A 23,226-nucleotide genomic window follows, 5' to 3' on the forward strand; every position below is an offset into this window, starting at 1 on the left:
TGAACTGAATGTTTTCGTAATGAGGGTTATTTTCAAGTTCCGGAATAACAACTTCTGTAATCTGAAGATATTGTCTCTGGTAACAATTCTTTTAAAAAAGAATGGGCCTATGACATCACTATTCCAAATACCATCCCTAACAGTGACACCATAGACTTTTAGCTATTCTGTAACATATTTTGGGAGAATTGGGGTAGCACTCCAATAAACACAATTGTGTTTGTTTACTCGACCGTACATCTTGAATGAGGACTTGTTTGTCCACAAAATTCGTTTCCAGAAGTTTCTGTCAGCTACGTTCCGATTGAGAAAACTCAAAACTCAACATGCCCGTCCGGATCACATTCGTGCAGCGCGTGTTAAAGCTTTGGCCGGTAATGTTTCATCTTCAAATCCTTTAAGATGTTCCTTAAAAGGCACCTGTCATTTCACGTGCACACCTTCTAGTAGACTTCTTCGGGCTAGATACACAACTCTGAGGAACAGGTTCAGTGTTTCCTTCATTTCGTACACTTCGGGGTCGTCCGCTTTGCGGTATATCATACACAGATCTATAGCTTCGAATCGTTGGTTCAGATTTCTCATGGCTTGACGTGATGGTGGTTGCACACCTGGAAATCTTCTCTTGAAGTCTGCTGTCACCACATTTCTGTTTTTGTTGTGTTTCCACTAAGCTTGTATTACGAAAACACGTTGTTTCTTTGTTAATTTGCGATTCATCTCATCATCTCTACTACTCGACACAACTTCACTCAGTAAACAAAACACATACGAAAACATGGTTACCAGTACCAGCCATACTAAAAGACACCGTAGTGCCAATTCTAGTAAAATAATAATAATAATAATAATAATAATAATAATAATAATAATAATAATAATAATTAATAATAAATAAATAAATAAAAAATCCATAATAACTCATTTCTCTTCTTTCCTTACTTGTTTTGGGGAAAGTGACTTCTTGCGCATCCTGTATCTTGAGTGTTGATACGTAATCTTTGCTTACCGTTACTAGAAGAGTTTTTATTATTACTGTTATATAGTAGCATCGTGTTATCTTAGTTTTTTTTTTTTAATTTAATTATTTCCAATGTAGTTACAGCGTGACCAACTTGTCTTCATAATCTTATATATAAAAGAGAACGTACAAATCCTTTGTTAGCTCATCACGCTAATACGGCTGAACCAATTTCTTTCATTTTTGGGGGGTTATTAAGATTTGGACCCTAGATGGTTTTTATCATATCACTTTAATTTTCAATTACCAGTGTCTTGAGATAATTGACCATTCAAGTGTCCATAACGTACAAATCCTTTGTTAGCTCATCATAGCTAAATCTAACCGTATTTATATGCAACCCACATGACCGTGTCACTCGGCGGGTTAACATAAATGACAGGCGATATAATGTTAACATTTACTGCAATCTTCTATGGTTTTTATCATATCACTTGAAAGCGAAAAAGTAAAAATTATCTAAGTAACAAAGTTTATTGCGTTCCGGGGTGACCCCAGCGAAGCGGGGTGAACGCTGCTAGTATATAATAAATCTACCTACTACTGACGAAAGGTAGTCATGAATTCTATCCAAAATATATATAGTTCATAGCAGAATTTATGGAGCTTAGAGGAGAAATATGTTGCAGATAACATAAACAAATATTCCTTACGAGCTTTGAGCTATTACAAATGTTTCCATTATTTTGATAACCATCTGTACATATTAATATGCTGTTCATTAAGTTCTCATTTCATTGTAGGGGAAAAGAATACGAGGAATTGGTGGAGAAATTTAACTTCTGTAATTCAGACAAATTGATTCCAGCAGAGAAGTTGACACCAGAGAGTGCTTTGTATTGGCGATGTCTAGCACTGTTTCTGCGCAAAGAGGGAGGAGATGCCGAAGAAGTTTTGGAGAAGTTCCTTCCAGATCTTTCACCTTTCTGTGCCTATATTAGAGAGTATGACATCTTTCTCTTAATAGTTTTCGTTTATGGTTCAAGAAAAGCAAATTAACTAGTATGATTAAGAAATCTAGCAAGGTTTACGTCATAAAACATTAAACGGAATTCACCATTATCTAGTAATTGAGAATGGTTGCGCTCTAATTTTACAATACAAAATTGTTTAATTTGAAACTATTTTACCGTGGAGTTGCTTTTCCTTTTCCTATTTGGAGGAATTGTTGCTGCCTATATACAACAACAGAACCTGGGAGTTTCAAAGTACTTTGGATGATTTACAATTGCCCAAATTTCTTCCAGTGTTTTTAGTTTGTGTTGTAATGAATTGAAACTTGTGGAAGATGGTAATTTAAGTATTAGTACATATTGATGGTATGTGGAACTAACAGTATTATTGAATTACTACCTACATTGTCTCGAAGCTACGCCTGTGTATCAGTGGCTCAGTGGTAGTGCGTTCACCTCTGGTGCATAGGGTCCCTGGTTTGATTCCAGCTCGCAACAAATAGACTTTGTGGTGGACAAACACCGTGTCTGTGGGTTTTTCTGGGGATTTTCCCGTTTCCTCTCACTTTATTCATTCTACCAATTCATTAGTTCTCATTATCACCGTCTCCTTTAGCCTAGCCAGCATGGGACGTAAAACTAAAAGATTTTATTTCATCTATACCTGTGTATTAGTATACAAGCTCAGTGATTGTACTAAAAATTATATCCATCAGTAAAAGTCGATACCTTCGGTGAATTCACAATAAACGTGAAAAACTAAGCACTTTCTAGTTAAAGGTTAAACAAATAATTCTTATGTTTTCACAACTTTGGTGTGGACTTTAAATATTTGATAGAGAAAGGACGAAACAAGATGTAGAAATCTTGTAACCACTTGCTACAGGAAGTTGTAAGCCCAAAGAATTTCGCAGAAAATTTAACTAGTGAAATACAGGCGACGAAAATTGTTTCTGATAATAATAGAAAACACACCACTGAGGTAAAATAGTTTCAATTTATACGAGTATAAGTTGTATAAACAACGAAATCACTGACGTTTAAACAAAGTTGAATTAATTTATTTATAGTGAGATTTTCAGAAATTAACACATAGTGGCATCTGACATCTTAAAGAATACATATTTTGCAGCCGTGATAATTTGTGCATGCTAGTATTTATACATTAATGAGAATTGTTCTACAATGCTAGGCGTAGAAAACTAGGAACATTTATCAAATTACTATGTAAGAAAGTAATTGAAATATTTCTGTTTGTATAATGAATTAATTACCAAAGTAGTGAAATTTATACTTATAACAACACATTAAAAAAAGGAGTACTCTAAGCCACTTCGCCAAACGTATCAGATTCAGAGAGGAAGAAGGAAAAAGGATAAAGTGGAGAAGAGAAAAAGCTAAAAAGCATCCACAGGTGGCTACGATGTTGGAATACAGGACCACGTAATGGTGTTATCAGGTTGTAAGTAGCTGAAGTTAAATGGAGGAAGGTAGTATTAATGTGACTGATGGGTCGATAACGACGGGGTGGAATGAATAATAAATTAAGAGAAAAAGAAACATAGATTAAAAGGATTGAGGAATAAAAATATGTAAATAAATGAAGGAATTAACAGAAAATAATAAATAATTTTAAAAGCAATAAAAAGGAGAGAGAATGCAGAATCACATGTAATTCAAATAATTAAATATGGAAATTAGCAAAGATAAATAAATGAATAAAAGCATTTAGACAACACTCAGGCAGATTTTTTTTTTGTACATTGTTAAGAGCAAGTAGGTGGTTCGCAGGTTGGACGGTAATGTGACACACATCTCTTTCTCGGGGGAGTTCGATCCCAGCTCGCGCCAAGTGAGCTTTGTGGTGGACAAACAACGTGTGCGTGGGTTCTCTCGGGGTTCACCCGTTTTTCCCCATTTCCTTCATTTCACCATTTCATTCATTTCTCATTATCACCGTCTTCTTTAGCGTAGCCAGCATTGACCATTGGACATAAACTTAAAAATTTCATTTAATTTGTTTTTGGGGGACATAGAAAAAAATATGCGGAAATAATTTTGAGGATATTTATGTGAAAGGTATATTGGGACGGATCAGTAAGCGTATTTGAACATTGTTGATGCGAATCGAAAATTAGAATTTCACCAATATAGGAGGCTGGATAGTGCGATTCTTCGGCGGCGGGAGTTTTCAAGAATCAACTCTCCAAATGGGAGTGTGGAGATTGGGAGATGTTAGGTATACTAGTTTAGGTCGGGTTCAGCAAGAGTCTACAGTTTCAGATGAGATGATCAGCTTGAGATCAGTAAAATTCATCAGTTTCTGGGTTGAATGGAGGCTGACAGGTATTCTGTTTTTGATCGGATTTTTTTGTACGATTGAATTACTTGCTGTTAATGTTGTGGAGGAGTATCCTTGCTTGGAAAGTGCTGACGAAAGAACCTTCTAGTAGTTGGTGGAGAAAGATACGGGTTTCCCAATACCTTAAGATCAAGGGCACTCACATGGCCTCTTCATAGATGAAATTTTCGTATATGGATTCGAACCGACTAACACTGGGAGTACTAATAAGTTAAGCAATTTCATTACTTCCATTCTCACCCTAAGTGTAAGGTATCAAAAAATCACATTTTTGTTGCAAACAATATGACTGCTAGATTAAAAAAAAAGAAAGAAAAGAAAAATGTAGACAGGTATAATTTACTTTTTCATGTAAGTAGTATCCTTATCTATTTTCTCTCGTTAGTTTTCACCTTTCGGAGATTTAAACAGAAGGCGGTTCTTTCATTATAATATTTGTAAGTCAACGCAAAACATAACCATTGTAAGTTCCATGTGTAGCCTACGTCTTTGGAACGTAGCGGAAACAAATTATGTCCTAAGAACATAAGTATTGGCAGAAATACATCACGCTTGAACCGTCTATTCCTACAGTATAAATGTGGAGCCTTACCTTCCCTAATCATTTAGTCACCTTCCTTGAAGTGAATGTCACATTTGAAAATAGACACGTCAGAGACACTCAAGACAGTGTGCACGTGACTGATACTTTGTATAAAGTATGTTCCAATAGTTGTGATTCTCCCAACCTCATTTACACCCCCTTCCCCCCAAATGCAACTGCTATTCAGCTTCCTTTATTGGCCAAACTTTTCTTTCAATTCAGATTAACAAACGTTTTCAACATTCAAATTTTACTTTTACCTGTCCATTACATCTTTCGCGTAAGTTTCATCAAAATCTCCTCTCTCTTCCCCCTTCCTCCTCAGACTCCTCTATGTCCTTCAGAAACAGATATGCATTCACAGTACAATCTTGTCTGCGAAGAGCCTCCTTGGTCTTAACCGTCTATAACCTACACTCATTCAGTTTCCTATAAACTTCTTTATATATTTTTTCTCTTTTAAATATTAGAATCACTCTTCATTTACACTGTTTCCAACTTATATATGTTTATTATCTATTTTTTAATATCTTTTATAAAATTATATATTTTTCAACTTCTTTTTCAATAAAATACATAGTTTTCGCTTTATTTATTATTCCATTTCATTCTTACAGACCCTCTGATCCTTTTAATTTACTTTCCGACTGATAACACTACCTCTTTTCTCGTGATGTTGTATTTCAAAATCCCTCCCACCTGAACACTTCGCAGCTACTTCCCTGTTCTTGAATTTTTTTCACTTCTTCCTCTCTTTATACGCGTATGTTAAAGTTTTTAATGGAAGGTCTTACAGTAATTCATATGCTTGAACGATATTATTATGTTTATTTGGTTTTTGTTACATCGTTTCACTTTCTTCCAGATTGTACTTAAAAAATCGAACTCCTGGTGAACAGTTAGATCCATTGTTAGAATTGCGGCAGGAATTTATTGTGAAACAACTTCTAGAAATAACAAGTGTTTATGATTTGGCAGATGAAGTTGGAAGGTAAGATATAAGTAGTTTAACTTTTTACAGAAGTAATTAAATCAGAAACATTTCAGTTCTAAATCGGAATATAATTTTACTCAGTATAAGATAAAATATCTTGTTAATCGCACGTTGATTTCTTGCTCAGTAATTTCAAAGTTGTTTTAAATGTTCTTTGAACCATGTCTCTAGCATATCAACGTTTCAATGGTGGAACAGGATATGGGTTACAAAGATATTTAAAGTTGGTTTTACTTATTGTCTTTATTGTCTAGTACTTATAAAACTTCAAACGGTTGAGAAATAAAATTGAGACAAAGGTGAGATAGAAAAATGTCAGAGGACGCATCGAATGGAACGTTCTGCTTAGTCCAAAGGACCATGTGTTGTGGAGTTCTGGAAGGTCACCCAAATATTTTAAATGGCAAAATTAGTGTTAATAAAAATATTTCTTTTCCTGATAAGTTTCCCTTCAGATTAGAGTCTAGCCTATACACACTATTCGATGGTTTTTGGACAAATAGAAAAGTACTGTCCTAACTTTATAATTTACAGTAATTTCCATTGTATCCTATGGAAGTCAACAGTTGAACGGGTGCTCTGGAGTTTCTTGGACAAGTCTCCTATTGATGTGATGCGGACTTCCTTCAGCAGCTCTCTCGGTGCATTGCTATCCAGCTGCACATTCCATCCATCTGGGAGAAAAGATCTCAAAAACTACCTGATGGAGCAACATCAAATTTTGAACAGGATACAGAGGGTCAAAACTTAGGAATCAACTTCGTTGATGGTGCTACTCAAACCGGAAGTATTCGAAATCAAGGACTTTCGGTTCTTACGTTGATCTCTATAAAGCAAATATGTAGTAGATAGCGAGAAGTAGTTTCCTATAATCGATTAAGTGTTTCAAGAATGCAGTTCTTCTCCATCGTTTAACTATCTACTGAAACCAGAAGTGAACGAAATTGATTATTCCTGTTTCAATTTTCATCTACACTGAAACTTGTAAGAAAAAAAAGCCACTTCCGGTTTTAATATTAATTGAGATAATATCACGCCATAGAAACCAAACTCCTTCGTGTGGTACATGACAATGCTATTTATTTATTAAATTGGTTACACGAAATATAATGGGCGTTGACTCAAATTTCGTTGCTGTTTTCTCTGTGTATAAATCTACATTAGAAATATCCTCGGCACATTCTAAGCACCACTTTGTTTTTTGTTTGTTATGGAATTAGGTTTACCAAAACCACTTCTTTTAATATTTACCATGTCCGTGTGTCCGTCCGACCGGGAGACAAGTAAAATCTCAAGAGCTACTTGATGAATCACCACCAAATTTGATTAGGACGTGAAAGGTCAATATTTAGGAATCGAGTTGGTTGATGGAAGCTATTTTCATACCTTAGATGATAGAAATCAACCATTTCCGGTTTTTATGTTGATCACTATAGAGCAAAAAACGGTAATAGATACCGACATGCGGCTTTCTGTAATCGATTAAACTTCCCAGGAATAAATTTCATTTCCATCCTTATCTATACCAAAGCCGGAAGTGATAGATAGTTAAAACTGGGACCTAGAGTATTGATGTACATAGAGCAAAATCGATGAGAGATAGTAAAAAGCTGTTTTCTGCAAACAACCAAACGCCCCAAAAATGTATTCCATCTTCACTCTTGTCCCCCTACTAAAGACGGAAGTGGTAGAAATTTACTGGTTTCAATATTAATTGATAAAGTATCACCCCATACAAACCAAATACCTTCATGTTATATAGACGTGACACTGCCGCTTGCTTTTACATACATTATTTCACATTTGTCTGAGAGAGAAAAAACTGATTTTATAATTGAAACGCCGACTCGTGTATTTTTCTTAGAAAAAAAGGGTTCATCTTTTTTTTTTTTTTTTTTTTAAAAAAAAACATCTTTATTTTCTATTTACAACTTACAGCAAGATATATCTCATCTGATACGTAATTGAAAAGATAGTGAAGAAAAAAAAAGAATACTTTTGTAGGGAAAAATTATTCGTGCGAGGTACCGTTTACGAAATGGCCACTATTTAACAGCGAATTGTTGCACAGCTGCTATGGAAGAACTCCACATAATTGAGGTGGAAGTAATGGAATAATAAAGGAGAAAGAGTAACAAAATGCAGACTATCAATTTCATTGAGAATGATGGACTTCCAAGGGGAACAACGTGGGGGACAATCACGCATAGGCGTTGTGTAAAGGTAAGTGCAGTAGCCATCGCACTAAAGCGTAAAAGGGTCCCTTAAGTTCAGGGGTGCCCACAGACAGGTTTTAGGGCGTAGGTTATTATTTGTATTCAGTTTCTCCCGTCCAAACCATTCGGGCAACGAGTCACCACTTAGAACACATCTGCTGCGTACAGCCCAGCATCCTGGGTTTTAGGTATTATCCTTGCACTAAATCAGTAAAACTGCCAGGCCTCAGCAGAACAACAGACGACGGTGCGACAATGTCACACAAAGAAAATGTGGGCTGCAGAAAGATTGGCTAACCTCTAAATAAAAATTACTGCCTCCAGAAAGATGTCTACTCTAAATAAAAATTACAGTTTACAGAGAGATTTTCTTCTCCGCAAATAAAACACGATTCAGAACAATTCAACATTTCATAGTCGTGAAAATATGACAATAAACTTCAGAGGCACGAAAGGGAAGAGTAAGCGATACGTACAGTCACCAATATGAGTCGCCAGTGCTACAGCGCATGCAGCCAAGTCGAGACCCTAGTAGACAGCTGTTTGGTAGCGGGATGCCTGCTGAGCCTAAATAAAATATAAAGTAACCTGAAATTCTTTTTGAGTAAATATATATATGGGAATTTCTTGATTTGTTCTTATTCAGTTATACAATCCTATAAGCTCAATATGTATATATTTCTCCATAAGTAAAAGCCCTTTAAGCAAATAAAGTTTAGAAAAATTGAAATATAAAAACCTTTTGCTTTTATGCGTTTGAAAATTTTTTGTTATAATTTTACTACACCATTACTGAAATGCTTGCAGAAAGTTCTTGGATTTTTGTAAGTCGTCGCTAGAAACTTAAAAAACGTTCTGTTTTGGGGCTGCCAGGATTTGTTAATTCACTTCGAGGGGATCCTCACCATGTGATGAGGTCTTTAGGAGTCAAACCAACACGCTAATGCCAAGATTCAGGAGACTACAACCGTTTTACGGCGTAGTGGTGAGTTAAATTGTGACAAGCATAGTAGACGCTTATTCTAATCTATCGACACTATCCTCGTCAGTTCCATACAAACCTTTGAGGAAGTCAACATCTACAAAATGTTGCAAATGGAAAACACTGCTTCCATCTATTTTATTGTAATAATAAAATACCTGGATAATACACACAAAATATTAACAACTTCCATACAAACTCGACAGGTAACGCATTGCCCCATGGTTTAGCACGCGGACACGATCGCGAACGACCGTTTATGAGACGAACAGTTCACTTTTCCAGCACTTCATCAGAGTTCTGTGATTATTTGTGAGTAAACTAAAGTGTTAGTTAAAGTATCCAGAGTTCATTAACTTACCGATGGACGCCGATTAGGACAAGGATTGTCATGATTGCTTGCAAAGTCTTTGGTGTTGCAGAACGTCGTGTGATGCGTGACTTACTCTTGTCCTTGCTTACTGCACAATAGTCTTCAAGTCCGCCAGTAATCTTGTCTTCCTACACTCTTTCCTGATAAGACGTGGGCGTGACAACAACACATTGACTAGGTTTCACAGTTTTACTAATTACTTGTTTTTCTTAAAAAGTAATTTCACATGAGTAATTGTTAATAACTTAAACTTGACAACAGAGTTTAAACAGGTGAAGTACTGGGTACGAGGATTGAGTTGCTAAGGCACATCATTTTTAAAATTTTACTGTGTCACGTCTTGCTTTTATTTACCAGTACACTTACATCTCAACACACGCTTTTCAGAGAGGTTACAACTACTTCTCTTTTCCTTCTTTGTTTGACTTTGTTACCAGATGGCAGGATTACAGAAACAAAACTACTAAAAAGCTATGCATACAAAGATATCATAGAAATTCAGTAAGGATTACAGAATTTTCACCTCAGTAAACGAAATAAATCTTTGCTTAAAATCAGAGTAGTTACAAGGTTGTGTCCCTGAGATTTTGGAAGGGACAAATTTTCGTTGAAAATGATATACGATCAAACTTCCATAATGATGCTTTTAAGAATGCTAAATTGAATAAAATTTAGTCTAAGCAAGTTATCTTGGTTTGGTTGAATGGAATTTGGTGGTATTGAGCCCACGCACGTGGGCCAATGAGCACCTCTCCATACGTGTACTATTGTAGTATACTATGGGTGAGACAAAAATAGTTGTATCATGACGGACTATACAGATGTTTGCATTAACCATTTACTTGATGCACTAGATCGTGTATGTACAAACTGGATACATGGCTTTCATGCGTTGTCCAAAACGTTCAAGTGTTGTCTGCGAGCGGCAATACAATGTGCGAATCTGCTGCTATATGTTCGAACCCTGTGCCAATACTTCGAGAAAGATGTTGTATATCTGCTATAGTTGTTGACATAAATATGTACATAATAGGCGTAATCTGTTCCCAGAAGAGAACCATACAGAGATCTAGGGATCAATTCATCATGTGGAAACATTTGTGTTCTGTAGTTCTCTGCAAATGCTTACATATTGAGCAGAACACACAAATGGTCGTCTTAAATGGTGCCCACTCGAGTATCTTGTTTGTTTATGAGGTAAGTTGTTTGTTTTTCCATGATCTTTTCGATGATTTCAGATTACATGTCATGCTATTTAAAATTTTCGAGTGATCACGTGACTTTTAATACAGGCCACTGTAGGGAAGGTAGAACGCTCTATTCAATGTTTCCTCTAATATTTTTCTCATAAATTATTACAAAAGGTAAAATGGTGATGAGAGGCTTGATCACGTGTTGAGTGACTTCATTTGTTGTAAATGATAAAAGGAGAACAAAGAAAATTGGATTCACTTAAGAAATCTATGTATAACTTTCAGCAAAAAGCGTTTGTAAACTCAGGTAGAATAATATTTTAGGACGCACGTATGTGTAACTTAATTAATGTAAAAACGTTGGGAGGTGATTCTTGTCACTGAGATTAAAAAAAAAGTACATATAGCGTATTGGCAAAGTTAACGAGGGCCGAATGCGTGCAAATAGTAAAGTCGAAGCGGTAGATATCGACGGGCAGAGAGACACAAACATACGTTCGTCGAGACATCACAGGAAATGTTCAAAATATCTGCCATGGACAGCAGTTCATCCATGACGACACCGGTTCATGGATTGGCGAAGCCGTTCAAAGATATCTGTATCATGGCGAATAGTTGCAAGGCGTTATGGATACGCTATTCCAAGTTGACATCTTGATAGGAGTAGCATACACCATACTTGTCATGTGTCCCCACAGATAAAAATCAAGTTAAGTCAGGTCCTGAGACCGGATAGGTCAATGCACTGGACCGCCACGCCCGATCCAACGTCTTGAGAAGTTGTTCAACCACCGGCGAACATTCACATTGATGTGCGCGGGAGCCCCATAATGGATGTACCACATTGTGTGGGGATCACTAGGGGAACATTATCTAGTAATTCGGGTAGTGTATTTTGCAGGAAAGTCAAACATTGTACTCCCTTTAATGTATGGGCCGATCAGTTAATGGACAATACCATACCATACATTTGAATTCAGATTGGTGTTGATGATGAGCGACAACCATACCATGTTGATGTGCATCTGCCCACGTGTGTGTGTTATGTATGTTGACGATACCATATCTTCCAAACGTGCCTCGTCAGTGAACAGTACTGATGTTTGAAACAACATAATGGTAATGATCTGTTAAATGAACCACTGGCAGAATGCTTCACGTAGTTGGAAATCCGCTTCTGTCAGTCCTTATACCATTTGCAATTGGTATGGGTATAAAGCCTTTTCATGTAACGCATGCCACACAGTCATGTGATTAACATGCATATCACGGCTAAGTTCCCCCGTACTCATACCTGGTTTATTGTCTACAGCTTCTAACATACGTTCATCCATAACAGATGTTCGTACACGATGGGGTCGACCAGCATCCACATAGGCAGCCCCTGTTTCACACATGCGCCGATAAATTGCTGTAAACATCCTGTATGATGGTTGGCATCTGTTAGGAAAATGCTCCTGATAGAGTCGTTCTGCGTCACGACCGTAAATGAATAGCATGTCGGTCTCTTCGCGGTTTGAATAATGCACCATATTTTAGTCGAGCGCTGCCACTTGTCCTATTCAACAGTCGCAGCACAATGATCCCAGTCCTGTACTGTAGCGTCTTGAACACAAGCGTCACCTGTGTGTGAACCGAGCAACTACGTATTGAATATCAGCGCCACCTCTAGACTTTCTAGACGACCATATCTAAGCTTATTGCTCTACCAATAAGATCAATATGCTATATGTTCATAGAACTTCTTTAATTTACTTCGGTTATCAAGAATCACCTCGCGAGATTTGTTCCATTAATTAAGTTACATCCTATATAGCCTATACAATGGTAATTTTTGTTTTAATGATGTAGGCGTTCCCTAAGCACATTGATTCAAGATATCCTGCATTCTGAAGTTGTTACGTTGGGTGCTATACCAGTGTTGGTAGAGAGATTAATACCAGTTATTCCCAATGTGGATGCTAGGCTTCAAATGTTAGCGGAGCTTATTTCTGAAATAAGGGAGCCATTGAGCCATATGGAAGTAGACGAGTCAAATGACATATCACCAGAAGCTGCTCGAAAGAGAGAAATCAATGTAAGTGACAGTACTGTTATAATTATTCAAAACATCGTTCATAAATTTTAGTTTGTTACATATTTCCACTTCTTTAGCTGCATGTAGGGACAGAAAATTCTTTAGAAAAACATACTGCTAAGTTCGTAAAGTTCTCACTTTTTTCTAATACATACGGAGAAGCAAAGAATATTCACGCTGATTTACTAACACCAATGCTTTATCTTTATTAGTTTCGAAATCATGGAAGAGGATTACTAATCTCATCATTAAACAAGTGGGGCGTGTGGCCAGTAGATATGAAAATTTTTGGAAAGATACACCCAAGGGATGTTCGTAAAGTCTTGTTTCGTAATGAAACGAGGTGGAAACAACAAACATAAGTTCGTCTGATATTTAGTGCATTGAGCATTCAAAATCCGACCAGCTGAATCATTTTAATCCTGACGGCGTCAAAAATTGATTTTTTAGAAGGTTGGTGTGGAGATTTAAATCCCCTCTACCTATTAAATTATATGAGCGGAGAGAGTAGGTTACGCCGTGATATGGTTACTTTAATTCAGCGTAGGATCTGAGGTACTGGAAGATGACAGGCAAAAACCCAGTCATGTCACTATACAACGGAGTTGCATCGCAGTGAATCAGAATGAAATATGAGACGTACTTCTTTTTTATCGCGCACACCTAGAAAGTCACAGTCTCCAAAGTACTGTAAAAATTATAATTAAATAGTACATATATACAAAAATGCTTGACCTGATAGTAGTAATTTGACGTTCGTTAATTCTCATATACATAAATTTCATTGCAAAATAAGAAGAGAGGGTCTCGGTGGTTCAGTCATTGAGCGCTCGCTTCAGGTGAATGGGTCCCTGGTTCGATCCCAGTTCGCACTAAGTATTTATTGTGCTGGACAAATACCATGTGCGTGGGAATGTCAGGACTCCCTCGTTTCATTCCACTTTTTTTGAGCCCTCCCATAGCTATGTGGATAGCATACGCGCTTTTGGGCTGGGAGATCGAATTTATGTGGTTCGGATCCCACGTTAAGTTGTAGGTTCACGTCTCATATAGCGTCGCTGCTGAACAGGACGCTAAACTCAAATCCACTTTCTTCATTCCACTATTTTCTTCATTGTTATCATCATCGTCTTCATCTCCGTTAGCATAAACTCGTTAAAAAAATATGTATTATCTGATTGTATAGTAGGGCACTAATAAACATTAGATTTATCCTACTCTTCCTAAATAATGCACTATTCTTTCATTAGGACAAAATACAAAAGTCCGAGTTCAATTTTGTTAGTGAAAAATGCCCTAATGTTGCACGAAAACTGGAAACAGACACATGATTTTTTTGAAGTAGATAAGACGGTAACAAGTATGTATTACTAACAAATCGTGAATACCACAGTTGTTGCTTCAGTTGCTCTTTATTCAAGCACATTACAGAGTTTTTCTTAACCGTGGCTGCTCTTACGTTGTTGTTTAATTTTAAGTAAAGTTTAAGGCAGTAATTTTTGACTGTCAACACACAGTTATAATTGTAAGCGGAGAACTAAACGATTTTATCCTCTGCTTCTGCTGATATCATGGAGAGCGGGAAAGAGCAGGTAGTTACCACAGATACGCCTAAGTCGTCGTCTAGATGTATCCGTTTTCTGTAACCTACATAATTCTTATGCAAGTGCAAAACAAAAGCTCTCGTTGTAACAAATATGCACATGGAACCAGTCTACATCATAAACACGAAATTACTGCTGCACTCAAATACTTTTCTAAAGAAGTAATAAAATAAGTGCTTCTATTATATCAGCCTGCTAAAACATTCTTTTTTCTTTTCATCCACCGCATGAGCAACGTGGCTGAATTTGAAATTGAAACAAAAGTGGTTTATTTCTTGCTTTTAGTGCTCACTTTTTGCTCTCAAAACACCCCATTTACATCACTTAAGTGGTAAAATGTCCGGCTGAAACAATCTATTATTTTATATGTCCTACAGCAACACTACATAGGGAATATAAAGGACGAGAGTGGTAATTGATAAATAAAATAAAGCTATTTTATGACAAAAGAACTCAAGTCATGTTTTATTTTGTTTAGGATATCTTATGTTTATGTTATGAAAATCACATCTGTGAGATAACTACCGTCCTTTGTGATACACTGACGAAGTCGAGGAACGAAACTGTCCATTACTTTCACCAACGTTGCTGGTGGAATTACCCTGACCTCTTCCCTGATGAGACGCTTCAGATCCTTTAAGTTGGGGACACGTAATGCAAATACGGCTCTTGAGGTGCCCCCGCAGAAAGAAATCCCAAGCACTCAGATCGGGGGATCTGGCTGGCCATGGTATGTCCCCAAAACATGAGATGATTGCGCCCGCGAATACTGTACGTAACGTTGCCATCATGTCTCGAGCAGTATACGGAGTTGCTTCATCTTGTTGGAAATAAGCTGATGACAAATCAACGCCCTGTCTCTGTAATTCCGGAAGGAAGTCGTCAATAGGCCTCTGTAACGTTCCGAAGTGACTGTGACTGCGTTTACGTAATGATCTTAAGAAGAGTAGGGTTTAATAATCCTAGAAACCGAAACATCGCACCAAACCGTGACCTTTGCACTATGGAGTGATTTTTCGTGGAGTTCCTGTGGATTCACATTACTCCGGTGTCGCATATTTTTTTGTTTATTGACAAGGTCTGTCAGTTCAGATGTGTGCCTCATCCGACATAATCAGGTTGGAAAGAATCTCCCTATTCTCGCCCAAAAGGTCGATGAACTCTGTATTGAATTGTTTTCGGGAAACATTGCGCTCGGATAAGTACAACTAGGCAACAAAGCATAACACGCAAACATGAAGTTGCTAAAAAGTAAAAACATAAGTAGAGGAACAAAAATGAGAATATATAAAACGTTAATAAGACTTGTAGTAACATATGGTTCGGAAACATGGTCACTGACAAAAGAAAGTGAGAAAGATCTTAGAACCTTCGAAAAAAGAATAGTAAGGAAAATTTACGGACCAATTAAAGAACAAGAAATCTGGAAAATCAGAACTAACGAAGAGATAAACGACATAATAAAGAATCAGGATATAGTTCGAAAGATACAAAGGGCTATAAATTTATCTCTTGATTACCCCCTCCGCAAATAATGAGATAAAAATGAATCTACAAAAAATACATACCACCTAATTTTAATTGGGCTGTTCGAATTAGCTCCTGGTACCACCCAATGTTCAAAGACACTCCGATAGTCAGGCAGTTCTTTGGAGCTATGAAGAAAAGACTAAAACAATGCATTTTCAAGAAGCTGGAAGTCCGTATTCGATTTGCTTTTACACGATGGTAAAATTTCATATGTTCAAGAATGAACATTTTCGATAATGAGAGTGGAGTCGAGCACCAGCTTTCACTGGTACTCTAAGAGCACTACGCAATGATGAAAGTTCCGATGGAACAAGGCATTCAGAAAATGTAAGGAAAAATAAATCCTAATCCCCTTTAGTACGCCCCCTAATACTGAGGAAAAGTAAAACCGCATAATTCTCAGTGTGTTATTGATGGAACATGTCAAAACCCTGTCAGCTAAATCAACTTAATTCCGACGGCGTCAGAAATTAAATTTTTGACGTGGGTGTTCTAGCTAACCGTCCCACTAGAACTTGTAGGAAGCTGTGAGTACTACCGAATAACGAAATTCTCATTCCGATGGGTTTGTCTCCTATGTTTTAAGACTTCTTTTCTTGGGCAAATGTCAACCGTCCTATTTACCAGCCAACGACGGAAACAGCAATAGGTCTCAACGCAGTACAGACTGAGTTTTGTGTACATAAATTATGTTTGTAATCTGTGTGATTGAACATTTGTCAGGTATGCATGTCATGGGTTCGAGGAAGGTACAGCAAATAGCGGTTAAGTTCTTTGTTAAAGCCAGTAATACGTCGGTAGAAACACTCGATATGGTAAATGGGATCATGGTGGCTCAGTGGTAGGGGTCCCTGGTGTATGGGGTGCTTACCTCTGGTGCATAGAGTACCTGGCTCGATCCCGGCTAAATAAGTTTGTGGTGGACAACATCGGTCTCGTGGTTTTTCTCGGGTACTCCCGCTTCCTCTCACATTTTCATTCCACCAAATCTTCCATCACTTGCTTTAAGCATCGTCTCCCTTAGCCGAACTAGCATAATCGTGGACGTTAAACTGATAATTTCATTTCATTTCATTACGGTAAATGTGGCTCATAGGGATCAAGCATTTTCGTTCTCGAATGGTTTCGGATAGTATGGATGATTTCGTAATGAGTGAGACGACATTCAAGACAATTCCAGGAGCGGCCTGCCAATTGAGTGTCAAAAATAGAAAGACCATCGATGCAGTTCGACAAGTGTTGCTTCATAATAGCCATCTTGCACTTAAAGTGATAACGAATGAAGTAAATGTTAGCAAGGAAGATCATTGTGCAAGATTTTCAAAAACGGAAGATTTGTTCGCGGTTCGTCCTACACAGTCTGACTCAAAGAGCAGGAAGACCAAACGGTTGCGGCTTGTCAAGATTTGATCGCCAGATTTCTCCTCCAAAAAAATTATAACTGGTGATGAAACTTGGTGCTAAAAGTATGACCCTGCCACTAAGCGTCAATTGGTTGTATAGGCTGGAGAAAATTCTTCATGGGTGAAGAAAGTTCGACTTGAGAAGTCTCTTGTGAAGACAAGGTTTTTTTTTTTTGGGGGGGGGGGAGGTTGTTATCTACAAGGAATCCACACCAGAAGATCAAACCGTGAGTCTGTAATATTACAAAGGCGAAATAGAAAGGTTTCTTCAAAGGACTCAAGTGTGTCAAACCCGACATGGCTGAATCCAACGTCGGGTTTGTTCTCCATGACAGTACCTTCCTTCGTAACGTGATTACAGTGAAGCAGTTTTTTAAATAAATAAAATAAAAATAAAACTATTCGAAACAACCCTCTTAGCCCGACTTAGCAGTTGCAGACTATTTTGTTCTCGCAAAATTAAAGTGCAAATTGATTAGTTGTATTTACGACTCAGTTCTCCCAAAAGGGATTTCTACCAAGATATTCAGAGACTGTAAGATTGTGAAAACAAGTGTGTGAGCATAGGAGTGATGTATATTGAAGTGTAAACAATAAAATTAATCATTTCGTTCCTGTGTGTGTGTTTTTTTCATGCCAGTCCTGAAACGTAGTAGACGTATTGTATTATACTCATTTGGTAGACCCCATGTAATGAGGCAAATTTTTTTTTAAAAATAAGATCGCTTAATTTTTACTGGAGTATCGATTAGGCATCTCAGAAACAAAATAAAAGGTAATTTTCGTCTAGACTGAGTTCTAATATAGTTAATAGCATTAAACAATATCTTAAAAACTTATCTCCATTCACAGCTATTTCTAAGTACTGTGTCGCTTTATAGTCAAAATGGTATTCTCTGCTTTCCCGTTAAGTAAAATCGAAAAGGAAGTACATATAAGAAGTAATTTGCACTTGCATTTTCATTTTTCGAGTTTTTCTTAAAACTGTGTACAAGTTAGTTTTGCTTTTATGAGAAGCTGGTTGAGACTTACGTGGGAAATACTAGTGCGATGGGCTGAAACATGTAGTATTAAAAATTTATTCTTACACTCAATTATTGTGTAGTAGTTTAACTAGTTTTCCAGAGACATGAATAATAAACAGAATGACAGGTGAATTTCGGATATGTCGCTTTCCTAGTTAGTATTTTATTTGTGCTACTAGTAATTTACCTTTTTTTTTTTTTTTCGTTTTGTGACGTAGTTTCGTGGAATGTAGTGGTTGATTTGTTTGTGGTAGTTGTCGCCAATATTCAAATTGAATGTTTATGTTGGTTTGTTTTAATGAATTGCTTGCAGTGCGCAAAGCTTCGTGTTGAAATCAATACGTTGAGAGAGGATATGGATATGGCGGTGCAGATCAAAGATTTTCTTCAAGCGCAGAGTCTTAAAGAAAAGATCAAGCAACTTGAGGAAGAAATGGCCAAATTATCAACTGAACCTACGAAACCCGTTCAGGAAGAAGTAAGAGAAAGTAATATTAGTTTCTTTATGTAGTTACTTCATGATGTTCTTGGTGGTTATCCCATTGTGAGCTCTACTATTGCCTTAACTTGTTTCTAACATTCTTACAGTTCGGCTTGCGTAAAATGTGATTTGCAGAAGGAAGCTAAGAGAATTTGTCATGTTTATAACCCGGCTGTTATTCCCCGTTTTATCATTCTTGGAAGGAAACTCACTTGTGGAGTTTTGTTAACAGCATGAGACATGTAATCCAAGAATAAATCTGTGACAGTCAAGTAAACAAAATAGGAGCAAAAAAAAAACTTCGTAATTCAGATGTAACGTAAGAGGACTTTCGTTGATTCGTGGCCAAGATGACCTGACGACGTTACAAAAGAACAAGTTTAAAACATTAAATATTTTTGCCATAAATCCTTCGCGTAGTTTTAGATATGTAATATATTTGCTGTGTGTCTTTAGGTTGTCTTGTGCAGCCATCTAAAAGAATAATAATTGTGCTAAATTTCTGTAATATAAGGTATGTGTGATTAATACATGTAAGATTTACTTTACTATCATCTCACGTTATTACGTTATTTCATTTCTCTCCTTGCAACACACTCAGAATGTGCACGGCTATTTAATAAAATTTCAGACTTCCCTCCATAGCAAATGAGTTACTCGAATCAAGTGACTTACGGAAGGAACGATATATATATACAATAGAATGGGGAAATTGGCCAGTTGCATATTTTATTTTGGTGAAAATTGCATAGAGAAGAACAACGCGTGCTAATTTAAATTTATTCCAAGAACAAAGTAGTAGTAGTAGTGTATTAATTGTCGACTTTAAAATGTCAACGCAAACAATTGTTATAATTAGAAAGTATATTTCTATGCTAATATGCTCATAACTCTGTTTACACTCCATGTATATGAAAGCTTATGTTAACACAACATATTTATGAAAATTGCCAAATCTTGTTTGTATCATTGGAGGAGAGTGAATGGATTAATCAGCAAAATCAGATAGAAATGGAAACATTAAATATACAGACATATAAAGCATTATAAGACGAGCAGGAAATTGAATTATGTATATTCTCTCAGCCATGCAAAATATTAATAATTAGTCTGATCCATTCATATTTCCTAGAATAATTCGTTTCACAGAATACTATATTTCCAAATTGTTAATCTAGTGGTTCTCAACCTTTCTGAACCTAGCACCCCCTTGGGTAAATGCGATTATCTTGAGCATACTTCGTCATCTTAATCCAATCCGCTCATCCACAAGCCTGAACGTAAGACTAGGGCGAAGCAGTCTAAGAAATAGAAAAGGTCTTCAATTCTTAAAATCAACCTAAAGACTCTACATTATTATTATTATTAAAACTACTGTTAGTTTGTGAAATACATGACTTTCGTCTAATATTAAGAAAAAGGTATAACAGGTCATGAAATCTCAGACAGCCCCTAAATAGTCTACTGCATCTACCTCTCCCCCCAGTCTCTCCTTTGGAAGCGAGAACACCCCTTGGGGACTTTAACGCCCATGTTGAGAACTACTGCATTAACTTTACTCCTTCTTAACTCTCAATACTAACAATACATATTATCTTTGTCGCAGTAATTAAAATAATTTAATCCGTTACTCATTTTAAACAGGATCATTCATAAATATTGCTTAGAAATTATGTTGAATAATTATCAGCTGAGATGTTTTGATAACTCTGCTTACTATGCGTCTGCTGTTATTACATCAAACATATTTGGTTGATACATATAAACTAAGATAGGAAAAGTAAAAGGTGTATATATAAATTTGCAGAAAAAGAAGTCAAAGGATTGTCAATGAATGCCAACACTCAAATCGTAAGGGTTGGACTACTTTCGGTTTAGTGCTGCATTCTATAGTACTGTATTTCGCAGTCATTCCACTAATTAATTCTACAGATAATAGAGAGTAAATTCGACGTTAAAATACAAAATCTTCTAGTTTGATCTGATTACAAATTATTTTAAGAAGCGAAAATTTCGTTGCTAGAAATATTTATTTTTCCACAGAATTGTTATGAGATCGGTACCAACAATCGTCAAAAGTTTTGTCAGAAAAAAAAAAAAAAAAAAAAAATACGCGATGAATATTGGAGGTGTAATCCATATCTATTCACGGGCGGGGTTGACCTTGTTTACCTCAAGTGTTATTAAATTTAACAGGTGTTAAAAGTCAGGACAAAGTAAAAGGAAAAAAAAAATTCCAGGCTCGATATACAGGAAGCCAAAGATGGCGCCATTTCTCACGTGCGATTTTCGGTGAAATATTAAAATGCTCCATCTCTGGAATGATTTAAGATTTTTTTGTTTTATTTAAAAAGATAATTAGGCTCAGATTATATCTTCTGTTTGGAAATGTGTCCGAAGTTCTCATGCTGTAGTCTTTTTTTTTTTTTTGTATCAATATTTTTTTTTTTTTCAAAAATGCCAATCCCAAAAATTATGATTATTTTACTGTTGTCAGTATTGTTACATGAAAGCCTGTACTTTAATCTACTTTTCTACATAGTGTCCACAAATATTAAGGCGCTTATAGTATCGTATAACAAGATTTTGAATGCCATCCTCATAGAAGGCTGCAGCCTGATTTGACAGCCACTGTAACACGGGTGTTTTGACTTCATCATCGTGGTCATGGTGTTGAACACCAAGATGCATGTTACTGGGTGCTAGATTGGGACTGTACGGAGGGTGATCAAGTTGTTCCCAGCCAAATGATGCGAGATTTTGATTTGCTGCGTGTGGACGGACATTGTCATGAAGTAAAACGATTCCGTTACTCAGCATTTCACGCCTTTTGTTTTAGATTGCATGGCATAGTTTTTCAAAAGTCTCACAATACTTGAAGAATTTATTGTCACCACAAATCCACAAGCAACACCCCCTTCCTGACCAAAAACACAGTATACATGATTTTCCGGGGTGAAATTGTTTGCTTGAACTTTTTTGGGTGATGTTGAATGCCGCCATTCCATTGTTGCTTCGATTCCGGATAACGTAAGCCACCCATGTTTCGTTGCCTGTGACAGTTTTGCTTATAAAATCACCACTTCGTCACTGTACCACTCAAGAGATGTCAACGCACTGGCTAAACGTTTACTTGTGTGCACCTCAATCAACATTTTCGGTATCCACTGTGAGGACAGCTTTCGATAATTTAAGCGTTGAGTCATAATTTCATATAGAACATTTCTTGAAACTTGAAGAAATTTGATTTGATAACGACGAAATCTTAAAGCGTCTGTTCTCTTTCAGTTTTTCGTCAACGTTCTGCACCAAATCTTCAGTGATAACAAGGGCACCCACCTCGTTCCTTATCATGAACGTTCATGCGGTCATCTTTAAAAGCTCTAATCCATTCCTGGACCATTCCATCGCTCATAATGCTTTCTTCATACACTTCACTAACGTGGTGATGAATTTCAGCTGCTTTCAGCTTTTAGCACTAAGAAAATGAATCCCGTCGCGTATTTCACAGTCGGCGGAAGCGTTTTAATTACTTACACACAAATGTAAACGCGGTTGAATGTTTCTGTAATGGTGTCTATGGCTTACCAATAGATGTACGTACACAGTGCACATGCGCGGAGTGCTGCCGCAACACTGCGGCGAAGAAAACTTCTACTTCTGAGTTTAATAGATTTTATAAACAGTGTTAATGGCTAATGTCTGTATTGCTTTTTTTTCCCTCAAACACCAATTCCAAAAAATCTTAGAATTTTACAGGAGTTTTATCTGTAAGGGTATTACATATCCAGAAAAGGAGAACATGCCACTTTGGTTTCGAAATTTTTTGTGATGGTTTTGTAGGAAATCTACTCTCGGACCAATATCTTCAATGTGATAGAATAAAACTGGTAAATTAAACAAAGTTGGGAATGATGGAATGTTTTTATTCTTCTGGACTTTCTTTACAATAGAATCTTCCAAATCATAAAGGATCTTCCCGGAACAATGTGAAGCCTTTCATATAATTCCAGAATGTAACAGAACCTTCTAGAACATTCTGAAACTATCCAGATAATTCTTTGCGATTGGTTAGTACCTAGGTATGTTAAATGAAGGACACATGAATTTACAGTTCAGTTGTCAACAGGCAAACAAAGAGAACAGTTCACCAAATTTGTGGTCCAACAGTATCTGTAAGCTTTTATGAAGATCCTACTGATTCCTTGAGTTATAGGGTGTTTTGTGGAAAGGACCGACTTTGAAATATCTGACTGGGGCCACAGGAGAGTGAAACGTACTGACTATTTGCATATCCATAAAGAGAGGTTTATAAGATAAGGAAAAAAAAAAGAAAGAAAAACAACCTTCAGATTGGCTATATGAGTGCTCTTTTCAAAACTTTCAAAGTCAAGATCTTTCTGTGCTTTAAAATACTTTGACAGAATAT

At 36.7% G+C, this 23,226-nt stretch overlaps 1 protein-coding gene across 1 annotated transcript in view; it reads left to right on the forward strand.

The window, feature by feature from the left end:
• Nucleotides 1-23,226, forward strand: part of LOC145667088 (condensin complex subunit 3-like) — a 151,880-nt gene that overhangs the window by 28,942 nt on the left and 99,712 nt on the right. The window contains exons 8-11 of the mRNA XM_081734805.1: nt 1,765-1,965; nt 5,785-5,910; nt 12,529-12,754; nt 18,630-18,794. Coding sequence (XP_081590931.1) covers nt 1,765-1,965; nt 5,785-5,910; nt 12,529-12,754; nt 18,630-18,794 — 718 coding nt within the window. The remainder of the gene's footprint in view (nt 1-1,764; nt 1,966-5,784; nt 5,911-12,528; nt 12,755-18,629; nt 18,795-23,226) is intronic.

This window comes from Thermobia domestica, chromosome 12 (assembly GCF_964235325.1).
Source record: "Thermobia domestica chromosome 12, izTheDome1.hap1.1, whole genome shotgun sequence".
NCBI classification, from domain to species: domain Eukaryota; kingdom Metazoa; phylum Arthropoda; class Insecta; order Zygentoma; family Lepismatidae; genus Thermobia; species Thermobia domestica.